Genomic DNA, 23,266 nt, shown 5'->3' on the forward strand with positions numbered 1-23,266 from the left:
AAGACATATGCAGATATCTTAAAAGACCATTTTATTCATTATGATAATCTGGAAATAAAAACAATTTGGACAAATGGAAAATGAAGTATAAAGACACATATCTTAATAAAAGAAGAAATTTGATGGAAGATCACCATTTCTACATACATAGTCATCCAATAAAACAAGTCACTGATTAAAATAAATTATCAGCAGCATTCACACTAAAGACAACACTGAACCCACACTTAAAGAACTAATGTTTGGTCTCATAAATTCTCTTATTTGTTTTGCTTATTTGGATACAACACATTGTTTTAGTAGCTTCCAGCAGCATATATCATTATTAAATCAGACACCTCATTTACGGCAAAAAGAACCTTTATAAAGCTTAAATCCAGAAAATAAATTACACTTCATAGTTAATGTAGGCACTACATCACAAGTTGTGCCTCTCAAAGAATGGAAAATATTTACTGTAGCACCATACAAAACATTCTGTATTGTTGCTCTGTTCATTTAATATTATAAAAAAAAAAAAAAAGACAATGTCCTTAAATAGTTAAAAGGCTTATCTTTTTCCATGCTCTGCATTACATACCTAATTTTACAACAAGTACAAAGCACTGAAAAAAATATAATCAGTTTTACATAGTGAATGTTGTGCTCTTACATTGTAATGCAATTAGTCATAAGTTAGTACATTTTGTGTTGAAATTAAGAATGTAAAATCCCATGTAATTAGTTAACTGGTTAAATGTTAAGTTTAACCAGTTAACTGATTAAACAGGGACGGTGGGGGGCAGGCGTGCCCCCACCCATGGTGGGTCCCACAGAGCTGGAGCAGCCCCCTGCCCACAGTGGGAAGGGGTCCCGCCAGTTAACTATAACCAATTAACCTCATCCATTTAGGGTGAAGCTTACTCATTAACAATTAACATCCCTAGTTGAAATAAATTTCATCAAAGTATCATATGCTGTCTTCCATGCAATTATTTCTAGAACTAAATACATACTTTTTAGCCAGTTTCACTCAATGTTCTCAAGTTCTATCCCTGAGAAACTGGTTATTTAAGTTAAGCAATTTATTACTGCAGAAGGATTGCAATAAAAACATTATAAGGTTGTAAACAAGTGAGGAAGACGGCAACTTAAAACTTTTTCTGGAAGCATCCTTCAGTCTGAGAAATCCTTATTAAGATGTTTCTCCTGTAAAGTATCTCCTTTAGGAAACTGGACTTGCCATAACAGAGTATTATTATTTATCTTAGACCTCATACAACAGTTACAACAAATCATCAGGAAGAAGTTATTAAAGGGGTTGTTCTGCACATAGTCTTTCTTTGTGGTAACAAAATACAACCAGAGTAAAGCCAATTTCAGTCTTCCAGAGCCTTTCTCCAAACACATAGGACCTGATTTTGATCTCTCACTGATATAAATCAGGAGTAGCTCCATTATTGTCATTGGACCTGATAATCAGTTGATGGAAATCTGTTTCAATGGACCTATGTCAACTTATATTGCGTTTGTCCCAATGCAGTTACAGGTGTACAACTGATGCAAATAAAGTTAGAATAACGGATTGGGCCACATTCTGTTCTCAGTTTTGTACCATTGTAAATCAAGAATAACTACTGAAGTTGACTCTGGCGGCATTAAGATCAGACTTGGGTCGGCCATAAACTCTATTTGGATGCATAACTTTTCTAATAAATTCTTGCAATAAATCATCATGTTTTGCTGCTTATCCTTTCTGCTGCAGTACCCCATTAATATTTCCCAATTTTTCTTATTTTATTTGTTGTACTTCAGTGCCATTTGGCACCAGAATGTATTCAAATACCTCATTTATCATTTCTCTTATGAGCTGAGAATGGATAATTTGTTCTGCAATCAAAACAAGTTCCTCGGATGGAGAGTGCTTTCAGAAAAATATAAAAAAATCTTTAATTTTGTATCACAGAAGCATTCTTTTAAATATACTAAATTGTTTATCCTTGAATTATTACTAGTATGCATGTGTAGCTGGATGAAAAATGTAGCCATTTTCTTGTGCCCATCAATATATTTCTGATCAACTGGAACATAAAGTACAAAAGGATTCATGTGAGACCTGATAATCCTCTCACACCAGTGTAAATAAGCAATAGCTGCATTGCAGTCAATACAGTTTCATCAGGGTAAAACTGGTACACATGAGTTAAGAATCAGAGTGAATGTGTCAACCACTGACCAAATCTAAAAATAGCAGTCTTGCATTTAGTGGGCTCTCAATGTCTGTATTTATTAAAGAGACAGTTTTAAAGGCAAGAATCATAAATGTGAAAATAAACTTCCTTTTACAAGCGCATTTCCACTAATTATTTAATATTAGCACTTCGCAGCTCATTCATAATTCACTGTGATGCTCTCAGATGCAGTTAGATAAGAACAACAATTTTATACTACTACATAAAAAAGATATGAACCCACTACATTCCTATTGAACTATATTTTGGTTTCAGATGGTTTGTCTCTTGATTGAATACAAGGTTGGATAAGTAAAAATATTATTCCTACCATGTAAAGCAAACCACATATGTAAAAAGAAAAATCGTATTTTTGTGTGATGTCGTAGATCCATCCTGCAAAACAAGGACAAAACAGTTTTCAGTAGAAAGCATATCAGAGAAACACGAAACAGAAATGTTAAAAAAACACTGCATATTTATCACATGAATGCATCCTTTTATGGGCACTTCATTCAAGTCATCAATTTTTGCTTAAAAAAGAAATGAAGTGAAAATTGTCTCCATCTCTAGACAATAAACATAGAAATGAACTAACAGAAGTTTAGTCAGTCCTGTGCAGAAGACTCAGGGCCTAGGCATCACTTATATCCCATTTAAACCCTCAAAATGGGGCTTCAAATATGCACAGATTTTTTTTTTGTGGAGTATGAGCTTTTGTGGGCAAAGATCCACTTTGTCAGATGCATTGGGTTGGAGATTCCAAAGGCAGGTCTAATTATACAGGCTTATGAAAAGAAGGGAGTACCAATCAAGAGAAAGGACAGAATTGATGAGGTCAATACAGTCAGGGAGGATGTGGCCCTCTTGCAGCGGCTGATGAGGAGGTCTGAACACCAAGGATTCTTTCGAAGGTGGGGTTTACTTTCAAAAGAGCAGTGTCTACACTGGTTTTCTTCTTTTGACATTAGAATAGGCAAAGGAGGTGCCAGATATGCAAATCTGCACCTCATTTGCATTTCTGATTTCCCTCATTTGCATACCTCTTTCAAAAGAGAAATGCAAGTATAGACACAGCCCAAGTGTTCACATCTCCAGATCAGCTGCTGGAAGAGGGCCACATCCGTCATGAGTGCATTGACGTCATCAACTTTGGCCTTTCTCTTGACTGGTACTCCCTTCTTTTCATGTGCCTGTATAATTAGACCTGCCGCTGTAATCTCCATTCCAGTGCATATGATGAAGTGGGTCTTTGCCCACGAAAGCTTATGCTCCAAAAATATGTTAGTCTATCAGGTGCCACAGGACTTCTTGTTTTTTTAGCAAGGCAGTGTAAGAGACAGTCCAGGCTGGACAATTGAAGTGTGAACAGCCCCAGGCTGCACTCCACTGATCCCTGTCACAAGTCCTACTACAGCAGATTTCTCATCTGGAAATATGCATGCTTGATCTGAAGAAGTTGGTCTGTCCCGCGAAAGCTCATCACCTAATAAATTGTTTTGTTAGTCTTTAAAGTGCTACATGACTGCTGGTTTGTTAGGCTGAAGGTGTAAGATGTGATACACACAACACAGGAGTAAGTATGTTACTCTTTTCTATTCTAGAAATTTATTTATAAAATTATTTTAAACAATATACCACAAAAATGACTTACAAGGATAGCAGTCTGTAGTGAGGGAGGTGGGAAATGTGTTCTGTAAACCCAGGCATATAATATGTGACACTAGTCAGCGCAGGAATTGCTGCAATTTTTGTAACACCACAAATACATAGTAATTCAGATATAGTCACAGACATCTATATTGATTTGAAATTTTAACCATTTACCTGCAAACGGTGGTCCTAGCAGTGCAGATATCCCATTGGCACAAATGATGATGCCGTAAGCATTTGCAAGGTGTTTAATCCCTACTAAATCTTCAGTCACAATGGGCATTAAAGAAAAATACCCACTGGAAAATCCTATTAGGGCACAAACCATTGCCAGGCTAATATATGTGTGCATTAATGGCAAAATAAGAATACAGATGACAAGAGTGAAGTTAGCTGCCAGGAAGACATTCCAAGTGCTGATCCAGGGTAAATCAGAGATGAGTCCAAGGATCACCTTACCAAATATATGAACTATGGCAATAATCGAGGTCAAAGGAAACACATCATTCTGTGTGGATAAATTATACTGTTTGACAATTTCTGGAAGATGAATAAAAGGAATTACAAAACTGCTATATGCAAATAATGCCCAAAACACAAAGGCCACAAATACTCTATTGGTAAAAAGTGATGCAGCCCCAAAGTAACTGGAGTACCATGTTCTAAACCCCTTCTTGATTGTAACAGTCAGCTGGCTCACTCTCTTAAGAATGCAAAGACCATAGAAATTCTTTCCATGTCTGGTTTTATCTTTGCACTCCACAGTTTGAACCTCATCAAGCACTTCATCATTGGCTGGCCCTTCTTTTTTGTCTGGCTCTGTATGTAACACCCCATTTGATTCCAATAGCTGTGCAGAACCGAACAGAGCTTTGGCATGATAATCTTCACTATTGTTTCCCTCGCCACCCTTTTCATTGGCATCCTTCTTGTACGAAAGCGGCCTCATGAGTGCTCCACAGACACACAAGTTCAGAGAGACAGCACCCTGGATGAACATTGCATTCCTCCATCCATATTCCTTGCAGAGATACTTCAGTAAAACCGTCATTAGGAATGTTCCAAACCCTGTTCCAGTGGTACTAAGTCCCTGTGCCAGTGCTCTTCTCTTCTGAAAATACTGTCCTACCATGACCACTGCAGGCAAATAAACCATGCCACTCCCAACACCTGTGAAAATAAAAACATCACATGCTACACTATGGAAATCATCCAGATTCAGCGAGGTATAGAGCAGGGGTGTCCAAGCTTTACAGCAGCAAGAGCCACATTAGCAACATACCAGTAACACAAGGGCTATACCTAATTTCTTCATAAATGTAACAACAATTAAATAATTAAATAATTTGTATTTATCATTTACTTTAATATAGCACCTATAGTATTTTTAAAATGTGAATTAATCCATGCAAAGCAGGGTTTTTTTTCTTTTTACATGTAGAATAGCTGAGCCCCATTCAGGCTTATGGCTGTAGATATTTTCAGAGCTGTGTTGACCAGTCATATCTCAAACCAAGATCTTTGGAAGCTGTGAGCATTCAGCACCTCTGAGAATCGGGTCCCAGGTAACCTGCCCAAGATTGTGCAGCAAGTAAATGGTAGAGGTGGGAATAAAAGTACACATTTTTAATTTTAATTGCATATGCACACACAGCCATAATATTTGCTTGTACCTGTATCTTCTTTGACAGCAAATACAAATTGCTTGATTGTTAAGTTCACTGGTGATGGAAACCTGCAACTAGTCCTTTTTTTCTCTCATTTTGCCACTCCAGGGCAGGATGACTGGGGGACATACGTTACAAATCTATGCCCTGTATTTGATACCTGATCCAAAGCCCATAGCAACACTGCAACACAATATCCATAGGGATAACCATAGGTAACCAGAGTGAACCATCTCCAGTCTCTCTGCTCCTTTTCTGTCCCCTGATTTTGGTTGGCTTTGCTGGGGAGTGGACAGAGAAAAAGGAGAAGGAGGACAAAAGATACTACCACATCCCCTAAAACAAGGGTGCACTACCCATGGGTTGCAACCCTGTTGGGGGTCACAGATGTCTTCCTGGAGGTCATGGCTTTTGCGGCTCTGAGCACTGACACCACCACCTCCACTTGCAGCTCTAGAGGCTGCTGCTGCTTAAACAAAGCTCACAGTTAAAACTGGATTTAGTTTTTTCTTTAAGCATCAGCAGCCTCCAGAGCCGCAAGTGGAGTCAGCAGTGGCAGGGAGCCCCAGAAGAGGAAGCCGGCAGGGCAAAGAGCTAAGGCTACAAGAGAGCTGGGGGGAGGGGCAGCCGAGCCTGCCCTTCCAGAGCTGTGCTGAGAAGCAGGCAGCAGGGCGGAGCAGTGGGGGAAGGCGGCAGCCATGGAGGAGCAGCAGAGACGGTCATTTCAGTCAGGTAAAACCTGGGGATGCGGGGTGGGCTTGGGGCTGATAGGGATTAAGCCTGGCGATGGGGGGGTGAGTTTGGGGCCGATAGGGATTAAGCCTGGGGATGGGGGGGTGAGTTTGAGGCCGATAGGGATTAAGCCTGGGGATGGGGGGGGTGAGTTTGGGGCTGATAGGATTAAGCCTGAGGTAACTGGTAAATGAATTTGACAAAATGGCTCCTCTCACTACTTCAGGGGTCACAACCCAAGTTCAATAAAATATGGCAGCCATGGCTGACAAAAGGTTGTGCACCATAGCCTATAGGACTTGAGGCTCTCTAGTAGCTGCAGTTGTACCCTCCCGCCCACAGAGGGATCTCTGTTCCCCCTTCTCCCAGCAGTAGACAGGCATAGCACAATCTCTCCCCTCCCCCTCCCCATCCGAGAGACCGAGAGATCTGGGTCCCTCCAAGCCAAAACCAGCGGATACAGCTGTGTGGGAACGTGGACCCTGGGGAGAAGGGCAGTCAAGAGCTGGCAGCTGTCAAGGTGCCCAGGCACTGCAGGGGACATGAGGGCAGCCAAGAGGGGTATTTTGGGAAAGGGTGAGAAGCTGGAACGATGCAGGGGAGGCAAAGGAGCCTGTGCTAAGAGGCTATTTGGGGAAAAGAGAATGAAGGTCATTGAGTTGAGGGTGTGCGATTGAATCTGGAGAGAAGAGTTGGAGAGCCCCGGGGATTCATGGAGATGCGCCTGGGAGTGGGGAGAAGACACTGGAAGAGTTTGTTGGAAACAGGGGCGTCTAAGAAGACTGGACATGTAGAGGGGTTAGGAAGAGAAAAAATACCAACTGATGGAGGCAGCAGGAAGGTGGACACGCAATGAGCTACCTTAACACAGAAGCAAAGGATGGGAGCCCGTCTGGTAGGAGGTCAAGGTAAGTCAGTCCTGCGGGCCTGTTTTAAGGGCAATGGGGAGGAAAGTATAGGTGTTACAGCAAAGGGAGGTCTCATGGCCTTGCAGGGGAATATCCACATCTCCCCATCTTAATTTTTTACCAGAATTACTCCCTTGTCTCAGTTCTTCTCAATTTCATTAGAAACATCCAGACAGATTTCCCTAGAGAACACAGGTATGATTTTCATATTAGCTATTTATTTTTGTACATTACATCAAGCAATTCAATTTTTTTTCTAGTTTTCATGGGTGAGATAAGAAAAAGAGAGAACTGATTCCTTTGTACTTAAGAGTAGTCCAGAGATAAGGAAAGAGTTATACAGACAAGGCTTCCTTCCTGGATGAGACGTAATTACGTATCACTGTTTCAATAACATGATTGCTATTAGAATCAATAAAATGACACCAAGTAGAATAGAAAAGCAGAAGAAAATTCTTTACAGAAATTCTGCAGATTTTAGTGAAATTTCTTTGAAGGATTTTTGGGAGGCATGAAGTTTTATTTAGAGCTTGCCAAAATTTCCAAAAAGTATTTTTTTTTTTGGTCCATATTCATCAGTCATGACTTTTTCACAAACCTGGTAGTTTCCAATTCACCCTTGTGGGGAAAAAACAAAAATCATTATTTATTTATGGTCCAGCTTGAGCTCAGTGAGAGCCTGGCCTTTCATGTTGCAAACGTCTTTCTAGAGACATTACATTCAGAGCCTTCATTGGAAATGTTCCTTAGATAAGACACACAATTTTTTTTCTCTTAGTTATTCCTTACAGTCATATTCTCTGTTCTGTCTCACAGCTTTGAATAACTACCTTCTGATGAAAGATTTTGAGATCACAAATCTAGTTCAGAAGTCAGCAGCCCCCGGGCCAGGTGGCAAGAGTGGCACAGAGCAGATTTTCATTGGCAAGCAGGAAGCTCAGCCCCGCCCTGTGCTGCCGGGAGTTTGCTCAGAGTCTGCAAGTTTGCTCAAAGCTTTTGCTGCAGTTCTGTGCAGGAACATGCAAGCGTACACAAGTGCTTAGCCAGGTTTTAAGACAATTAAGGCTTAACTGTCTTCCAAACTGGTTCAGCACATTGTGCATGCTCCCTTGTATCTTAGTGCACAGAGCTAAGGCTTTTGCAGCAGTCCCTACAACCAGCTTCACATTCACTCCAGTTGCTGGAAAGATTCTGCTGCTGTCTAAAAAGCAGTCTATGCAATTCCCTGCTCTGCTCTCACAGGTTAGCCCTGACTGTTATCAGGCACATACAGGAATTTCCTTCCCCTGCCTCCTAACCCTTGGGCAAAACTGTTCCAAAGGGAGCAAAACAACTCAGCTGGAAGGAGAGTCCCCTGAAAAGTAATAGTTCCCCTTGAGGAAGAGGGTTTCTGGTAAATATTCAGGATTGATCAAACGAGGGGGAGGGGAGAGTGAACTAAGGAAAGGGTTTCATTTGATCTTAAACTCTGGAGTTGTTTAATATTAAAGTATTTAGTATTGCTTTTCTGAGTGCTGCTGTGTCAGCTGAGTATTTCCATTTATTTTAATGGAACTCATCTTGTGAGTTAGGACTGCCATTGTGCAAGGGTTGGCAGGCTCAGGTTTAAACTTGTAATGACTCTTTGCTGTCAGTCTGAGAATGCAGGATTTGGTTGGTAATGTAAGACATTTTCTCTCTTGAGCTCTACTCAGTATTTGTTTCACAGGCAACAAGCCAGATGAGGACATTAAAAATATCAGGGTTACAATTTGGTTCAGGGTCTGTCAGCACCTCCACCATAAAAACTGTGCCAGCTCCCCTGCAAGGCTCAGCTGTTCCCTCCTCTTAGCACAAACCAGGTGCCCCCCATTCATGGGTTGCTCCTCCCTTCTTTTTGCTCCCCAGCATTCAGCTGCTCCCACCATGTGCTTAATGCAGAAGCTTCCTTCCAGTGGCACTCTCCCTGGGGAGGGCAAGTCTGGCTAGCCACCTGACTTTGCAGAGATGCAGGCAGCTGGTGTTCTCCTGGCCCTGCCTGGGAACCAGGGCTGTGGGACTATGAGGGCCCACAGTGATGATGGTTTGTAAACCCTTGGGACAGACAAGAAGGGTGGTATCTCTTGGGTTCAAAGACAAATCTCAGCTTACTTTGTAAGAAATGAAAGACATGAGTCTCCTTCTCAGCCATGGTTTTATCCTGTTAACTGTTCTGCTGTGCTTTCCAATGCTGTATTTCCATATTTAGCCTTTAAACAGTAAAGCTCTGCATCTTAATTTATTTTTAAGGGCACTATTGCAAGTAGGACTGTTAGTCACTGTAAAAAGTATCATTCATAGAGGTCAAAAGGTCAAATTTTGGCACACCACCTGGGCAAGGTTGCTCACTCACTCTCTAGTTTGTGACAACCAGTGTGTTTAAAATTCAGACTATCAGAGAAGTTAAAACAATCTGAAATATGTGACTATGTTACGTCAAACATTACATGTCTCAATGAGTTTGGAAAGACAGTTCTTGTCACAGGGCAGCTGGCCCTTCAAATACAGTTAGGCCCAGTTTCATCCCTTATGACTCAGCTACCTCTCAGCTGAGACTGAAAAGCTAGGGATCAGGTGATGCTTATGAAAGCCAGCAAGTAGGGCATTCACAGACATCTGTGGAGAAGCTCCTGAAACAGAAGCTACAAGAAGAGCTATACAAAGTAGTTTGGTCTCTAAATCAGGGTAATTCCCAGGTACACAGCTGGTAAGAAAACTGGGGCAAGAGCTCCCAGGTGCAGGCAGGTAGACTCTGGCAGAAAGCCCCTAGATTTGGCAGTGAGAGGGGAAGAGGAAGGCTGGTGAATGATTTTCAGGCAGGTATACTATAGAGCAGAAACCTCTGTCAAATGCCGGAGTAAGTGGAGGAAATAACTGATGTGTGGTGCAAATTGCATATGGTATGATGCTATAAAGATACAGTCCTCTTCCTGAGCATATTAGCAAATCCTTCCTTCCTTAGTTCAATCGTCTTTTAAGCTTCCTATAATTCCTTCTTTTCAGTGGTTATACTAATGTATATTCTCCTTCTGTGCTCATTAAAAGTGTATAGTTTTCCCATTAGCTGACATCCCTATGTCATTTTCTGAGAGAGAGCAAGAGAATTATGTGGTACGGTAAAAAGATTTGGCACTATCTCAGTCAAGTTACACTAAGGTTCAATGTAGCTCATAGTGTACAAGTTATATTACCTAGGCCAATCAAATAGCTTTTACGCAGACAAAACTCATGCTGTAAACAAAGAGAATGCTGATGTCACAAGAACTGGAGGATCAGGCCCTACATCTGGTCAATCGGTTCCATTTCTTTTTATCACAGAATCACAGAATCATAGGGCTGGAAGGGACCTCAGGAGGTCATCTAGTCCAGCCCCCTGCTTCAAGCAAAATCAACCCGCACTAAGTCATCCTAGCCAGGACCTTGTCCAGCCGGGACTTAAAAACCTCAAGGGATGGAAAATCCACCTCCTCTCTAGGCAACGCATTCCAATGCTTCACCACCCTCCTGGTGAAGTAGTTTTTCTTAATATCTAACATATACCTCTCCCTCTTCAATTTCAGACCATTACTCCTTGTTCTGCAGTCTGACACCACTGAGAACAGTTTCTCACTCTCCTCTTTAGAGCTCCCCTTCAGGAAGCTGAAGGCTGCTATTAAATCACCCCTAAGTCTTCTCTTCTGTAAACTAAACAAGCCCAAATCCCTCAGCCTGTCCTCATAGGTCTTGTGCTCCAGCCCCTTCATCATTTTTGTTGCCCTCCGCTGAACCTGCTCCAGCAAATCACATCCTTTTTATACTGGGGGGCCCAAAACTGGACACAGTATTCCAGATGTGGCCTCACCAGTGCTGAATAGAGGGGAATAACTACTTCTCTAGATCTGCTTGAAATGCTCCTCCTAATGCACCCTAGTATGCCGTTAGCATTCTTCAAACTCCTGCATATCAAAAAAAAAAAAAAAAGGTGGAGCCAGTTGGAAATTTTCTATCGGAATAATTATTCTACTGAAAATTAAATGTAAGTTTGCTGAAAATTTTTGATTTTCTAATGGGAAAATTTAAATGGCATATTTCATTTTGAATTGATTTGACTAGACTCAGAATACTTCTATGTTGAATGACCTGAAATATTTTATTTAAAATTACTTAAACAAAACACTAAACTGCAAGTCTCTATCAGCAAATTGCATCATGGAGTTGTAGTCCAGGCCCTGTTTTTGTCCTATTCGACAGACCCCTAGAGGACTAATTGTCCCATAGCATAATGTGACTTTTGGCACTACAAAGATATCATGGAAACTAGATACCTGTTATAAACATTGGCACATCATAGGTGATAGTCTGGACATAAGGAGGAATGGGAGCATCATGCCCTTGGACTACAACTCCCATAAAGCAATGTGCCACTATGGGAAAATATATTTTAATATTGAACTGATTCAAAGCAAAGGGTTTCAAGTCCACTCACTAAACTGAAGTGAAACATTTTGGTTTTGGGATATCCCAAAATAAAAATGTATAATTTTGAGCAAAAATTTTGAATCAGACAAAAAGTTTCAATGTTTTCAAATAAAATGTCATGCATTATTCTATGAAAAAATACTAATTTCAATTTTAATCACAATTTGGGACAAAACCAAATGTTGACATGTTGGATTTTCCTTCTGGACAGAAGTTAGAATGTCAGTCAGCTCTAAAAAAATCTATACAGTAAGGTCTCAGAGTACATGACCCTGCTCTTATGTGACTGACCCTGATTCCTACTGTAAACCCTGCAGTGCAATTTCCAGTTGCACTCCCCCAGCCCTGGCTCAATCCCACTGGCACTGGCACTGCACAGCCCTGGATCAGCTCCCCTACCCCCAGCTCTGCTCACCACCTGCACATAGTTCATGCTCACCCCCCACCCCTGCCTCTGGTTCACCACCCCTCAGGCGTGACTCCGACTGAACCTCCCTGGTCCCGGTTCAACACCCCCGCTGGCTCACTGCCCACGCACGGCTCTGGCTTACCTGCCACACCCACCTCTGGCTCTGGCTCACCATTCCTCGCATGTGGTTCCGGTTCACCCCCCACGCATAGCTCTTATTCAAACATCTTGCACACAGCCCCGTTTCCATCCTCCCGCACTGGTTTAAATCCCCTACGTGCAACTCCAATTCAACCCCCCGTCATCTCACCACCCACGCCTGGCTCTGGCTCTGGTTCAAACTCCCGCCGCATCCTGGCTTACTGCCCAAGATGGGCTGTGACTCACCACCCCACAAACAGCTCCAGCTTAACGCCACTCCTCTTCCCCCTGCAGCCCTAACCCACCCCAGCCTTATCCCCCCACGCACCTCCCACAGCCCCAACTCACTGCCAGGTTTAACCCTCCCCAACTGCCCCCCCCCCACTCCCCAGGACTTACTTTTCCACTGCTTCCCCGGCTGCAGAACATGTGTTCTGCCGGGGAAAAAGCTGGACTGCCGCTTATGCAAAATCTGGGTTACGCGAGGATGCATGGAATGGAACCCTCACACACTCTGAGACCTTACTGTAGACTTTTTGTCATGAGACAACAATGAAAACACTATTTCAAATTTGGCTTGCAGTCATACTCATGAGATGCATTTGAGATTATGCTGTGGTTGAAAGAGTCTGATGGAAGTAAAGTCTGGTTCTCTGTGTAGCATCAAATTCAGGAAGCATAGATATTTTCAAAACCTCTGGGTCATAGATATTCTGCAGTTCATATTGGTCCCTTGTTTTAACTGCAACTTCTCTTTCCAGAAAGATAAATTAACTAGGAAACAGCAAGAGAACAATAACTAAAATAAATATGGGACTTTGTTCTTAAGATCTGGGGTAAATTTTTTAGATGCACCGATATGACTACACAGCATTTTGGAGCAACAGTGTGTGTCAATCCAGGCTGGGAGGCTCTCTCCAAAATGTTGTCTAGACATAGCCAAAGTGATTTAAGATATGCCTAAACTGCAGTCTCAGGAATGATGGCATCTCGTAAAGAGACAGCCAAGCTAAATGTAATCTAGCTAGTTAGGAACTGGTATACTACAGCACAGGTTTCAGTGTATAGCTACACTAGCCTGCCCTGAACCCTAGGTAATTACTCAGGTGATTAATCCATGTAGAAGACTGAGCAACCCCAGCTTCCCTGGTCCTGTATCCAAGCTAGCTTAACTAAAGATAGTATGGGTACATCTACTCAAACCACAGTCACACCCTGAGACAGAGGTGCAAACTTACCCTTAGGTTTTTGAACTGCATTTTACATATTGACTTTCAATGAGACAGTCCCTTAAACACTTTTTAAAAATCAGACTTTGGCTCTTAAGTCAATTAAACACTTCTGAAAACTTTAACCTGATCTAATTCCACTGAAAGACCCACATGTATTTCATTGTGAGCTGGATTGTGCCCAAAAAGATGGAGAAGTTTGTTTACTGTGTTGCTGGTTGTAATTATTAATACGAATTGTTCTACTGTCAGTGATTATTTTGTGCATTAAAATATTTCATTCCCCATTTAGGCCTTATGAAAAGCCATAAGCATCTTTTGATTCAAAGATGCTTTTGATATCACCCATATAGGTTTCAGGCCCCAGTACCTCACCCCAAAACCCACATGGGGCATATTAAAATCATCTTTGAATCAGGAGCCGTTTTCTGGAGAGCAGGTAGAGCTACTGTGGCAGTAGCGGGGATCCCTGGGTCATGTTAAATCACCTGGGCCCCTGAGCAGTTGCCCTCTTTGCTCCCCACCTTTCCCACCAGTGGGCTTGGTATGGGTAGGTGTGTGTTTTACATATACACCTAAGGGCAGTATGGGCAGACAGGAAATGATCCTAGGGATCAATGACACTTGGAAGGAAATCCCATCACTGTCTCTTTAAGGGCCTCAGACCAGGATTTTTCACAGACAGGCAAAGCTACCCTCTCCCCCAACTGATTATGAATAAACTGGGGACAAGAGACAAGCATAAAAGTAGCTGCCTTCCTCACAGCAAAGCAGATACTGATAGATATCCGCATGGAAAGGCTGACTCATGGAGCACCAAGAGGCTTAATTAAGGAAAAGTGCCAGCTGAAGAAGATGACAGTGACCCTACCACTCACTAATCCACAACTCAGCTCCACATGGAATGACTGAGGACTCCATCTTAAGAAGGACCACAAGATTTGACTAAAAGAAATCTCTTTCAGAGGGGAGAGCTGGGGAGGCATTTCAGTTTAAGGATCTAATAAGGGAAATCACTAGAGCACAGTTCCAGGTAGGGAACACCTGATTAAGGAAAGAGAGACGTAATCCCAAGAAGGATCTGGGAGGGGTTCCAGAATAAGACTAGAGACCATTTCCAGGCACAGAATGGAAGAGTATCTTGAAGGAAGAAAGTAGAGATTGCTAGCTGGCCTGAGCCTGAAATGACAAGATGCCCTCAGGTGCATTGAAATAGGATCCTAGTCATGCCGATGTCTGTTGCTCACATATGAGACCCTTGGAAGAGGAGATGCCCTCTGATTAAAAAAGGTCTCTTGAGGCTTGTTTACAAACCAAGACAGGATCTGCCTGTGCTGCCATTCCTGACTGAAGGGTGGCATGTCAGGTTGTCCTTTGTGCCACCCCACCCTGACAAAGACATTGTCATGTGCCATATGATAGAACTTGCATGACAAAAATAGCCATTTGGTCAGTTGCTGTTTTTGTTTTTGCTGGGGTAACTCTGTGAAAGATAATGGAGTTACGCTAATATAAAAATGGAGAGGAATAAACATCAGGCCCACTGGACTATAGTCTATCCCTTGCACCAGTATTAATTTGAAATAATTCCACTGACCTCAAAATTAGAGCAGAACTTCACTTCTTATGTTTAAAACTGTAGCACAAGAACATTAGTCTGTGTAAGCTGAATGCTAAACGACATTTTCCAACTGAAAGTCACTTTATTAGAAGCTTAAAAATCAAATATTAAAATGGTCTGAGACCCACCTTAGCTTCTATCATGTTCTGCAAAAATGGATTGCCAGAATACACTGACGCTATTTAAAAGAATTTCCAAATAGAAATTTTGCTTACCTGCTGTCACTCCAAATGTAATGAAGAGGTAATGTACATTTGAGGCATAGGCACTCAAAACCCAGCCTAGAGCATTCAAGATCCCACCAAGTATTGCTGTCTTGCGGCATCCGCATGTGTTAATGAATAAACCAATGAAAGGACCTGTCACAGAACATGAAGAAGAATTTGGTAAAAGGTTTGGGTAAAGCCCTACTTATACTCAGACTGCGAAACTTATGAAAAGCCTTAATTATTGTTTTCAAACAAGATATGGAACATTAGTTTAATTGAAAGTGTTAAACACAATTAAAAGGAACTTTTTTCTCATGTTAACTCCTTTAGGCCCTCAAAAGTGTCATCTAATTAACCCGCTAGGCCCTTGACAAATAATATGCAGTCCTGAATGATAATTGCAAATTCTCACTGGACCAACAGAATTCCGCTCCTATATTAACTTCATGCAGCTGCAACAAAATTGGTAAGAAATGGCCAGTGGAGAATTCCCCTTCAGCAATTTAACCGTGTATAGAGGAAAAACAGCAGCAATGGTATAGCTGCTTCCCCAGCACCTGCTCCTCTGGGATCAGGGAACCACAACTGTCTTGATCTACCTATAATATTCCCCTTCCCCCACACTGTGCTCACAGGTGAACTGAAGGTTCTTCATTCCTCAAAGGATTCATTAGGCAGAACATGAGTTAAGCAGAAGACCAAGTAATTTGTCTACTGCAATATGAAAATGTCTGCTTCCATCTTCTAAAGACAGATTGTCTCTGCTCAGAGACCACATTTCACAATGGCTTTCCCTCTCCCAGAGGTGCAATGATCTAGCTGAAATGAAACATTTTATCAAACGCAGCTGTACCATCTCAAAGTGAGTGGAAATAAAGGCCATATCTTACAGAAAAGATCCATTCTTCAGCTTGATTGTTTTTGGTTTCACAGCCTCTGCAGTAGCGGAGACACTTGGCAATTTCTGTTTAATTATTTACTGATGTATAAAGGGGTATTATGTTGTGACAGACGTGTATGGACAGAATTTAACAACGTATAAGTGATCCATTTCCTGTTAATTAAATTAGTGAGACAAGATGGGCCTTGCTCTGTGCTTTAAAGATCAACAGATGTGTTCTTTAGGACAGCAGAGAAAAAAGAATTCTAAATTCTTAAGCTTTCTAGGACATCCTTTCAACAGCTCCCTGACACTTAAAGGTAGGGACTGCCAGACACAACACCCCACTAGCCTTCCATTGCTAATGAAGCAAATGTGAGTAGCTACATCCCTAGTCACTTGGATTTGCCCGTGTTAAGTTGCAGGCCATAAATTAGCAACCAAATTGAATCTGCACATTCTATGAAGGACATGTCCCTCAACACCGCATAAATCTTGGAAACTTGGGAATGATGTAATCCCTTCCCACATGGCTCATTCTGAACCCTAGCCATGATCCAGGCATCAATTTGCAGAAATGTCAAGCATCAAGATACCCAGCAACCTTAGCAAGGAGCCAAATGACAAGAGCCTATGAACCACTATCAAATACTGTGTACAGTGAAAACATCCACCACAGAAGTCTTTTGTTACATGCATATCTATAGAATGTCCTCTGCTATGTATTTAGTACGTATGAAGTAGATTTATATCTGGTGCAGTGGTTGATGTTAGTGCACATAAACATCCTGTTCCTTTGATTGTGAGATTAATGTGTTACTATTTGAAAGTGATTCCTGCACTTGCTTTAACAGAATTGTGCTTTTTTTCTACCTGTGTACTTGAGTACCTGATAAATTATAAGATTCAACAGGAAGTCATTGTCTTTTAAATTGCTACCGTGTCTCCTAATATTGCTCCTAAACTATTGAAATTCATAATTCAGACTCAGTGGATGGCCCTACACTGCTTGTTATAGATGTGCTTACACAGAATTTTCTACCCTGCTGAAGTTGACCATGTTAACAGTGGTCCTCCACATAGTAATGTAACATACCCATCTTTGCACGTATCTATCTGCCAAACTGAAGATTCCACTTCATGCAGCTGACCAAAACTTATAAACAAATCAATTTATTAGTGTTTTGGCTCCCATAGGACTTCTGAATGGTCTCATTTGATGCTGTTACTTAACCACCTTTATAAACGTGAGAGAGCCTGTAACGAGTACTACAAGATAATCTATTTGCACTCAAGAGGGAAGAGGTAACAAATAAGCATGCACTGTTTAACAGTCAAAATATGGCATCTTATACCCCTGAGAGTGCAGCTGCAGAAAGCTCCCTCACAGGCATGCATCCAACAGACAAATAAAAATACCAGGTAGAGAAGGACTGGAATTGCTTCTGCAACCCTATGGATTTAGTTTGGTTTGTTGTCTTGCAGAGACTTGTTCAGTGGCTATCTTGCCCGAAGGATATAGCCTTTTAATAGCATACAGAGCAGCACTTGCTGCACTGATTTAAGTATTAGTGATGGTGTCAATTTTTGCAGATGCATACTGTGCATTCCACCCCTCAGCTGAACCTTAGAGGCCTATCAAAATCATGACAAAGAAATATGCAAATAGGCACAGTGAATAAGAGAGCGTAAGCTTTGTAAGTACACTTTAACTGCTAATTAGCCTTTGTGACTTTGGAACTTACTTTTATACCAAATTATCTTCATTGCTAATTATTAATGATTGACAATATGTCAAGTAAAACATTTTATTTACTTGCTTTCCTTTCATTCTTGAAGACGAAAAATAAACTACAGTTTCTGAATATTGGAAAGATACAGGGAAACAAGGACTGACCTAGCATGGTCCAAGATTTACCTTACCCTTTATAGGATTTGTGACATGTCAAATCCTGCCCTCACTTAGAGTATGTCTACACAGCAGTCTTACTGTGAAATAAGCTCTTTTGGAATAGCTATTCCGAAATATTTTATTTCAAAATAACATTGCTACACACAAAACTTCATTTTGAAATGGCAATTAGCTGCTTTGCTCCTTGTGCTATATGTGTGTAAACTAGGTTTATAGCACAAAGTGAGTATAAGACTTTCTGCTCACTTAGCACAGGTGCAAATGACCACAAAAAGCATCTGATAGTGAGGAATCAGTCCCAAATTCTGTTCTTCCCAGCCTTACTTTCAACCTCACAGACAGACTGTAGCCTAGATTCCAAGCTTCTTGAAGGGACTACTATTTTTCTTCGTCTACTGACCCTCCTGTCAACTGAGGCAGCCCAGACCAATCCAGGAGACAATTAGCTGGCACCGTTCAGATGTATGTTATATGACTTTCTACTGTTCTTCCTTCCTCCTTCACTGTTGTTCCTACCATCTTCACTGCCGCTCTCTGTCTCCCTCCAACTACAGGGCTCCCATGCCAGCGTATGTCTACACTGCAAATTAAAACCAGTGGTGCCAAGTCTTAGAGCTCAAGTTAATTGACTTGAACTTGTGTGGCTTAGGCTGCACAGCTAACATTAGCAGTGCAGACTTTAGTGCATGGGCTGGAGCCCAGCTTCTGGAAAAGGAGCGCAAGGATCCTGGACTCCAATCTGAGGTAGAATGTCCATGGGGCTATTTTTTATCCCCACAGCCCAAACCAGTTGATAAGGCAAATAATGTAGGCATAACCCACATTGCATTTGGCCTGTTGCCTTTAACACTACAGTCCAAGAACACTCTGGCCTACTCAGTTACCATATTTGAATACGGCAAGAAAATACTTGACATGACAGGAAAATACTATGTTAGAACTGTACAATTTTGTAATATAACTATATTGAACCATACCTACGATCAGTGTAATACCCATGCTGAGGGAGCTAACCCACGCAGTCAAGCCTCGACTTTGACTGAATTCTTCAAGCCATTCCATGTTAAGTATTCCAAGGGCCATTTGTGACCCCATGATGAGTATATGTACAAGGAAGGAAGAAAGGACAATCATCCAAGCCCATCCACCATCAATGTTTGGATTAGGCTTAAGTGTCTTCTTTTCTTTTGATTCATCTTCAAAATCATATCCAATATCTTCTTGAGTGGTGCACATTTTCCCCCACAGTATTCTGTAACAAACAAAATAAATGCTTTCAGAATGCTTTCAAATACAGCAGTTTGTAAGGCAGTGATATCACTAAGGTTTTACATTATGGAAACCAAAACAATATTTTAAATAACTAAGTGAAAACAGAAAGAGGGAAGCCCATTCTGATGCACTTTAAAAGCTCTGCAAAGGTTTATAACAGAGAAATTGTTTTCTGAGAATCTCCTAAAGTGCCAAGGAAAGAGGCTCCTTCCTGCAGACTTTTTTATCAGCAAGATAGGGAGTTCTGGTGTTATGTTAGTGAGGGCATAAATAACATTTCCTTATTCTATTCTTCCCCGACATTCATGATTTTCTAGACCTCTGACATATTCCTCCTGCCACCCTTTAGTAATTTATTTTCAGAACTGAAAAGTCCCAAGCTTTTTATTCTTTTTTCATATGGAAGTTGTTCCTTATCCTAAATTATTGCTGTTGCCTTTCCTGTACATTTTCCAAATCCAATATATCTTTTTTTAGATGTGACAACCACATATACATGCAGTATTCAAAATATGGGCACATCATGACCTTATATAGAGGCAACATGATATCTTCTGTCTTCTTAGCTATTCTTTTCCTAATGATTCCCAAAATTATGTTAGCTTTTTAGATTGCCACTGCACACTGAGCAGATGTTTTCAGAGAACTATCCACAGTGTTTCCAAAATTTCTTTCTTTTATGGTAACTGCTATTTTAGACCCCATTATTTTTGTGTGTGTAGTTGGGATTATATTTTTCCATGTGCACTACTTTGCCTTTATCAACACTGAATTCCATCCTTCCTAGTGTTGCCCAATCACCCAGTTTTGTGAGATCCCCTTTTAACTCTTTGCAGTTAGCTTTGGACTTAAATATTTTGAGTAATTTTGTATCATCTGCAAAATTTTCCTCCTCATGGTTTACCCCTGTTCCAAGAGCATTTACGAATAAGTTGAACAGTGGAGGCCCCTGTAGAACACCACTGTTTATCCTACTCTTTTCTTTTCTTTTGGAGTACCTGGCAATGTTTTCATGAACACCTAACAATCCTTCAGTTTGTTGAATGACAAGCCTTTTGTTATAAGAGGCTATGTCTACACTTCATAATAAAGTTGATTTTAAGGCAGTTAGCTTGATTTTACAATGTCACTTTCTTCACTGTAAATATCATTAGGTCGATTTTAGGGCATGCTAAGGTCAATATTATATCGTGAGAAGCAACTCGGCATAATGTCAATTTAGAATTTAAAAGTTCAAATTAAGGCTAGTGTGGAAATTCCAGGTCTTTAAATCAACTTTATTAACCTTTAGAGGTGTCCTGTATGTATCCCACAATGTCCCATGGTTGTCTGCTCTGGCCGCTTCCATCTCTGCTGCTCTCCACATGCACAGGAAGTAGGTAACAGGAAGCCCACAAATCTGAATTCATCACCAGCAAGCCCAGAAAACATAAGAGGCACTCAAAAGCCTGAATTTCTTTTAGCCATCGCATTGGTAGCCATCATATCACATCAGTAGCCATCCCTTGCCATCATGAGTACTTGGGTTTGTGATCTGAGTTCTCAGGGTCACAAGAGAGCTCCCACATGGACCAATAATGAGATTGTGGCCTCCTTGCTGTTTGGGGAGAGGAGTTTGTAGCAGGCAGACTTTGAGATTCCAAGTGAAATGCAGATATTTATGAGAAGATTTTGTGTGGGATGATCTCCAGAGGTTACTCCCAGGACACACAGCAATGCCAGGTAAAGGTGCAAGAACTCCATCATAAAGTATGGCAAGCCAATGGGCAATCCATGTAATCTTCAAAGACGTGCCGGTATTATGAACAGCTGGACACTGTTCTTGAGATGACCCAATCACCTTGACTATTCTTCATTTGGACTGTTCAGGCAGCCCTTTTCTTGAGTCCAGGATGAACCAAGAGGAGCTGAGCCTAGGGTGTGGCAGGAGGAAGAGGGCAATGGAGAGGAGGATGGGGGCAACCAGCAGGCGCCCAAGGAAGCTGTTCCTGACAGCCCAGAGCTCTTCACCCTCAACATTGAGCTGGTCTCCTCTACACTGATCCCCAAAACACCAGGTCCCAGCTGTTCTAGTGAGTAGTTTTTTCTAGAATGCTACAAGCAGGTTGTGGCTGGGTTTAGGTATAGGTTTTCTGTGGATCTATGCCCCTTAGAACAGTGTGTTAATATTTTTGGGGATGGAGCACTTATCCTTTTTGGAGATCTCCAGGAAGACCTCATCCAGGTACTCTTGTATTTTTTCCATAAGGTTGCTGGGCAAGCCTCACTTATTGTGGCTTCCATGATAGCACACCTTGCCTTGCCCAGCAACCAGATAGCAATCTGGGATTGTGGCACCACACTGCATTTTGGCAAACTTTCCAGGCTTGTGCTCGCACAGGATGAGCATCTCTTCTTTTTCACTATCTGTTGTTCTTAGGAGGTTGATGTCTTCTTTGGCAACCTAAAGAAGCATGGGAATTTGGATTAGATTTATATGCAATGCTCCCTGCCTGTTTAAATTTCCCAGGACCACACTGCTGCACCATGTGTCTGACAGGCCCTCCTGGCCTTCTCCCCTCCCACCACACTGCTGGCATGGTTGGAAGCTGCTGAGAAATGTTTTTCCCCTTCCATCCAGCTGGAAATTTCCCCCCCTCCTTCCTTTCCACTTTACATGGATCCCTCTCCATCCACCCGGCCATGTGGCTGGAACTGAACCCATTCCCCTTGCAACATGGCTGCTGGGCTCTGCAGACGCAGCTCCCAGACACCAGTATGTTCAGTGTGGGTCTTCTCTGCTTCAGATGGCTTTTTCCCTGATGAGGGTTGAAACATTTTCCCTCTGCTCCCGGATACCACCCAGCTTCCCTGATTTAACCTACCCCAAACCCCCTCCGCCACCTTTAGTAAAGCAGACAATAGCTTACCATGTCCAAAATGAAATGGTCTGGATAAGTGATGGCTTGTGCAATTCAGACTTTGATTCCTTGTCATCCTTAAACAGCTGAAAGTGGCCTTGCAAAACAAAGTTTCACTGACTGTAAAGACAGAGAACCCTTCACTCTATGGGTAAGTGCTTTGTGTGAATTGTATCTCAGTTTTGATCTTCACTTTCCAGCAGGCATCCTCAGTGTGGGATACCGGGCCACCACCCTTGACATGCCTTCTTTCCCCTGGTGCTTAACCCTCCACCCCCACAAATAAACATATTTTTTATGACAACCATGGTGTGATTTATTCACAGGTGATGGGGTGGGGTGCACAAATCATTGAACAGAGTCAATCAGAGAGACACGGGTGGGAGTGGAGAGGACTGAGAGCACAGTTGCCTGCCTCTGTGCAAAGATCTACAGAGGACTCATGGCAGAGGGAGCCGGGCAGGGGTCGAGAGGGCTAATAGCACAGCTGCCCACTGCTATGCAGAGGTCCACAAAGGACTCGCATTAGGGACACCCCAGGTGGGGGTGTAGAGGATCGGGTCCCAGAACAGGTCCTCGGTGGTGCCTGCCGCCAGGTATGGGGAGCCAGGTGCCAAACGTGATTTATTTCACGCACGTGTGCACCTCTGCTAAAAAAGCCCGTAGCCTTCCCACCCCCAAAAATACAAACATTCTTTTTGTAAAAATAACCGTCCCTTTACATCCATTCTTTTTCCTGTGCGAATCATTTTGGTGAGTGGAGGGGTGCTATTACAATAGTCAAATGCACCAGAATTATGTGGCTGCATGATCACTCATGAAGCTATTTTTCAAAGCCTCCCTGATTGCCGCTGCCTCTGCATTCACATTAGAGAATGTCCTTGAGGGCAGCTGCAAATAAACCCTGCTTATGGCATCACCCTCTGCTCTCCAGGCTGTCATGAAATTCTCCCACCTGGATTCACAATGATTAGACAACATACAGCACATTGCAACCACAGTCAGGACATCAGTTTCTGAAAGGTCCAAACGGGTCAATAAGCACCC

General features: G+C 42.0%; 1 protein-coding gene across 2 annotated transcripts; it reads right to left on the minus strand.

Moving 5' to 3' along the window:
- Positions 1-496: 496 nt before the first annotated feature.
- SLC16A14 (solute carrier family 16 member 14) lies at positions 497-22,405 on the minus strand. Of its 2 annotated transcripts, XM_075004095.1 has the most exons (6): positions 22,229-22,405; positions 20,605-21,762; positions 19,025-19,299; positions 15,262-15,405; positions 4,038-5,033; positions 497-2,606 (listed from the first exon to the last, which is right to left on the minus strand). In XM_075004095.1, exons 3-6 carry the CDS (start codon positions 19,281-19,283, stop codon positions 2,470-2,472), a joined length of 1,536 nt encoding a protein of 511 aa, XP_074860196.1. In that variant the 5' UTR covers positions 19,284-19,299; positions 20,605-21,762; positions 22,229-22,405; the 3' UTR covers positions 497-2,469. The 2 variants fall into 2 exon arrangements, with proteins under 2 accessions (XP_074860196.1, XP_074860197.1); XM_075004096.1 differs by lacking the exon at positions 22,229-22,405 and having other exon boundaries at positions 20,605-21,766.
- Positions 22,406-23,266: the final 861 nt, after the last annotated feature.

Source organism: Carettochelys insculpta, chromosome 10 (genome assembly GCF_033958435.1).
Source record: "Carettochelys insculpta isolate YL-2023 chromosome 10, ASM3395843v1, whole genome shotgun sequence".
NCBI classification, from domain to species: Eukaryota; Metazoa; Chordata; order Testudines; family Carettochelyidae; genus Carettochelys; species Carettochelys insculpta.

Bases quoted from the DNA above. Each gene is read 5' to 3' on its own strand.
- SLC16A14 (XM_075004095.1), bottom strand. From the start codon at position 19,283: ATGTGCACCACTCAAGAAGATATTGGATATGATTTTGAAGATGAATCA. The intron at 15,406-19,024 runs GTATGGTTCAAT...GTTCTGTGACAG, and splicing joins GGGTATTACACTGATCGTAG to GTCCTTTCATTGGTTTATTC. The intron at 2,607-4,037 runs GTAAATGGTTAA...CTTGTTTTGCAG, and splicing joins GCTAGGACCACCGTTTGCAG to GATGGATCTACGACATCACA.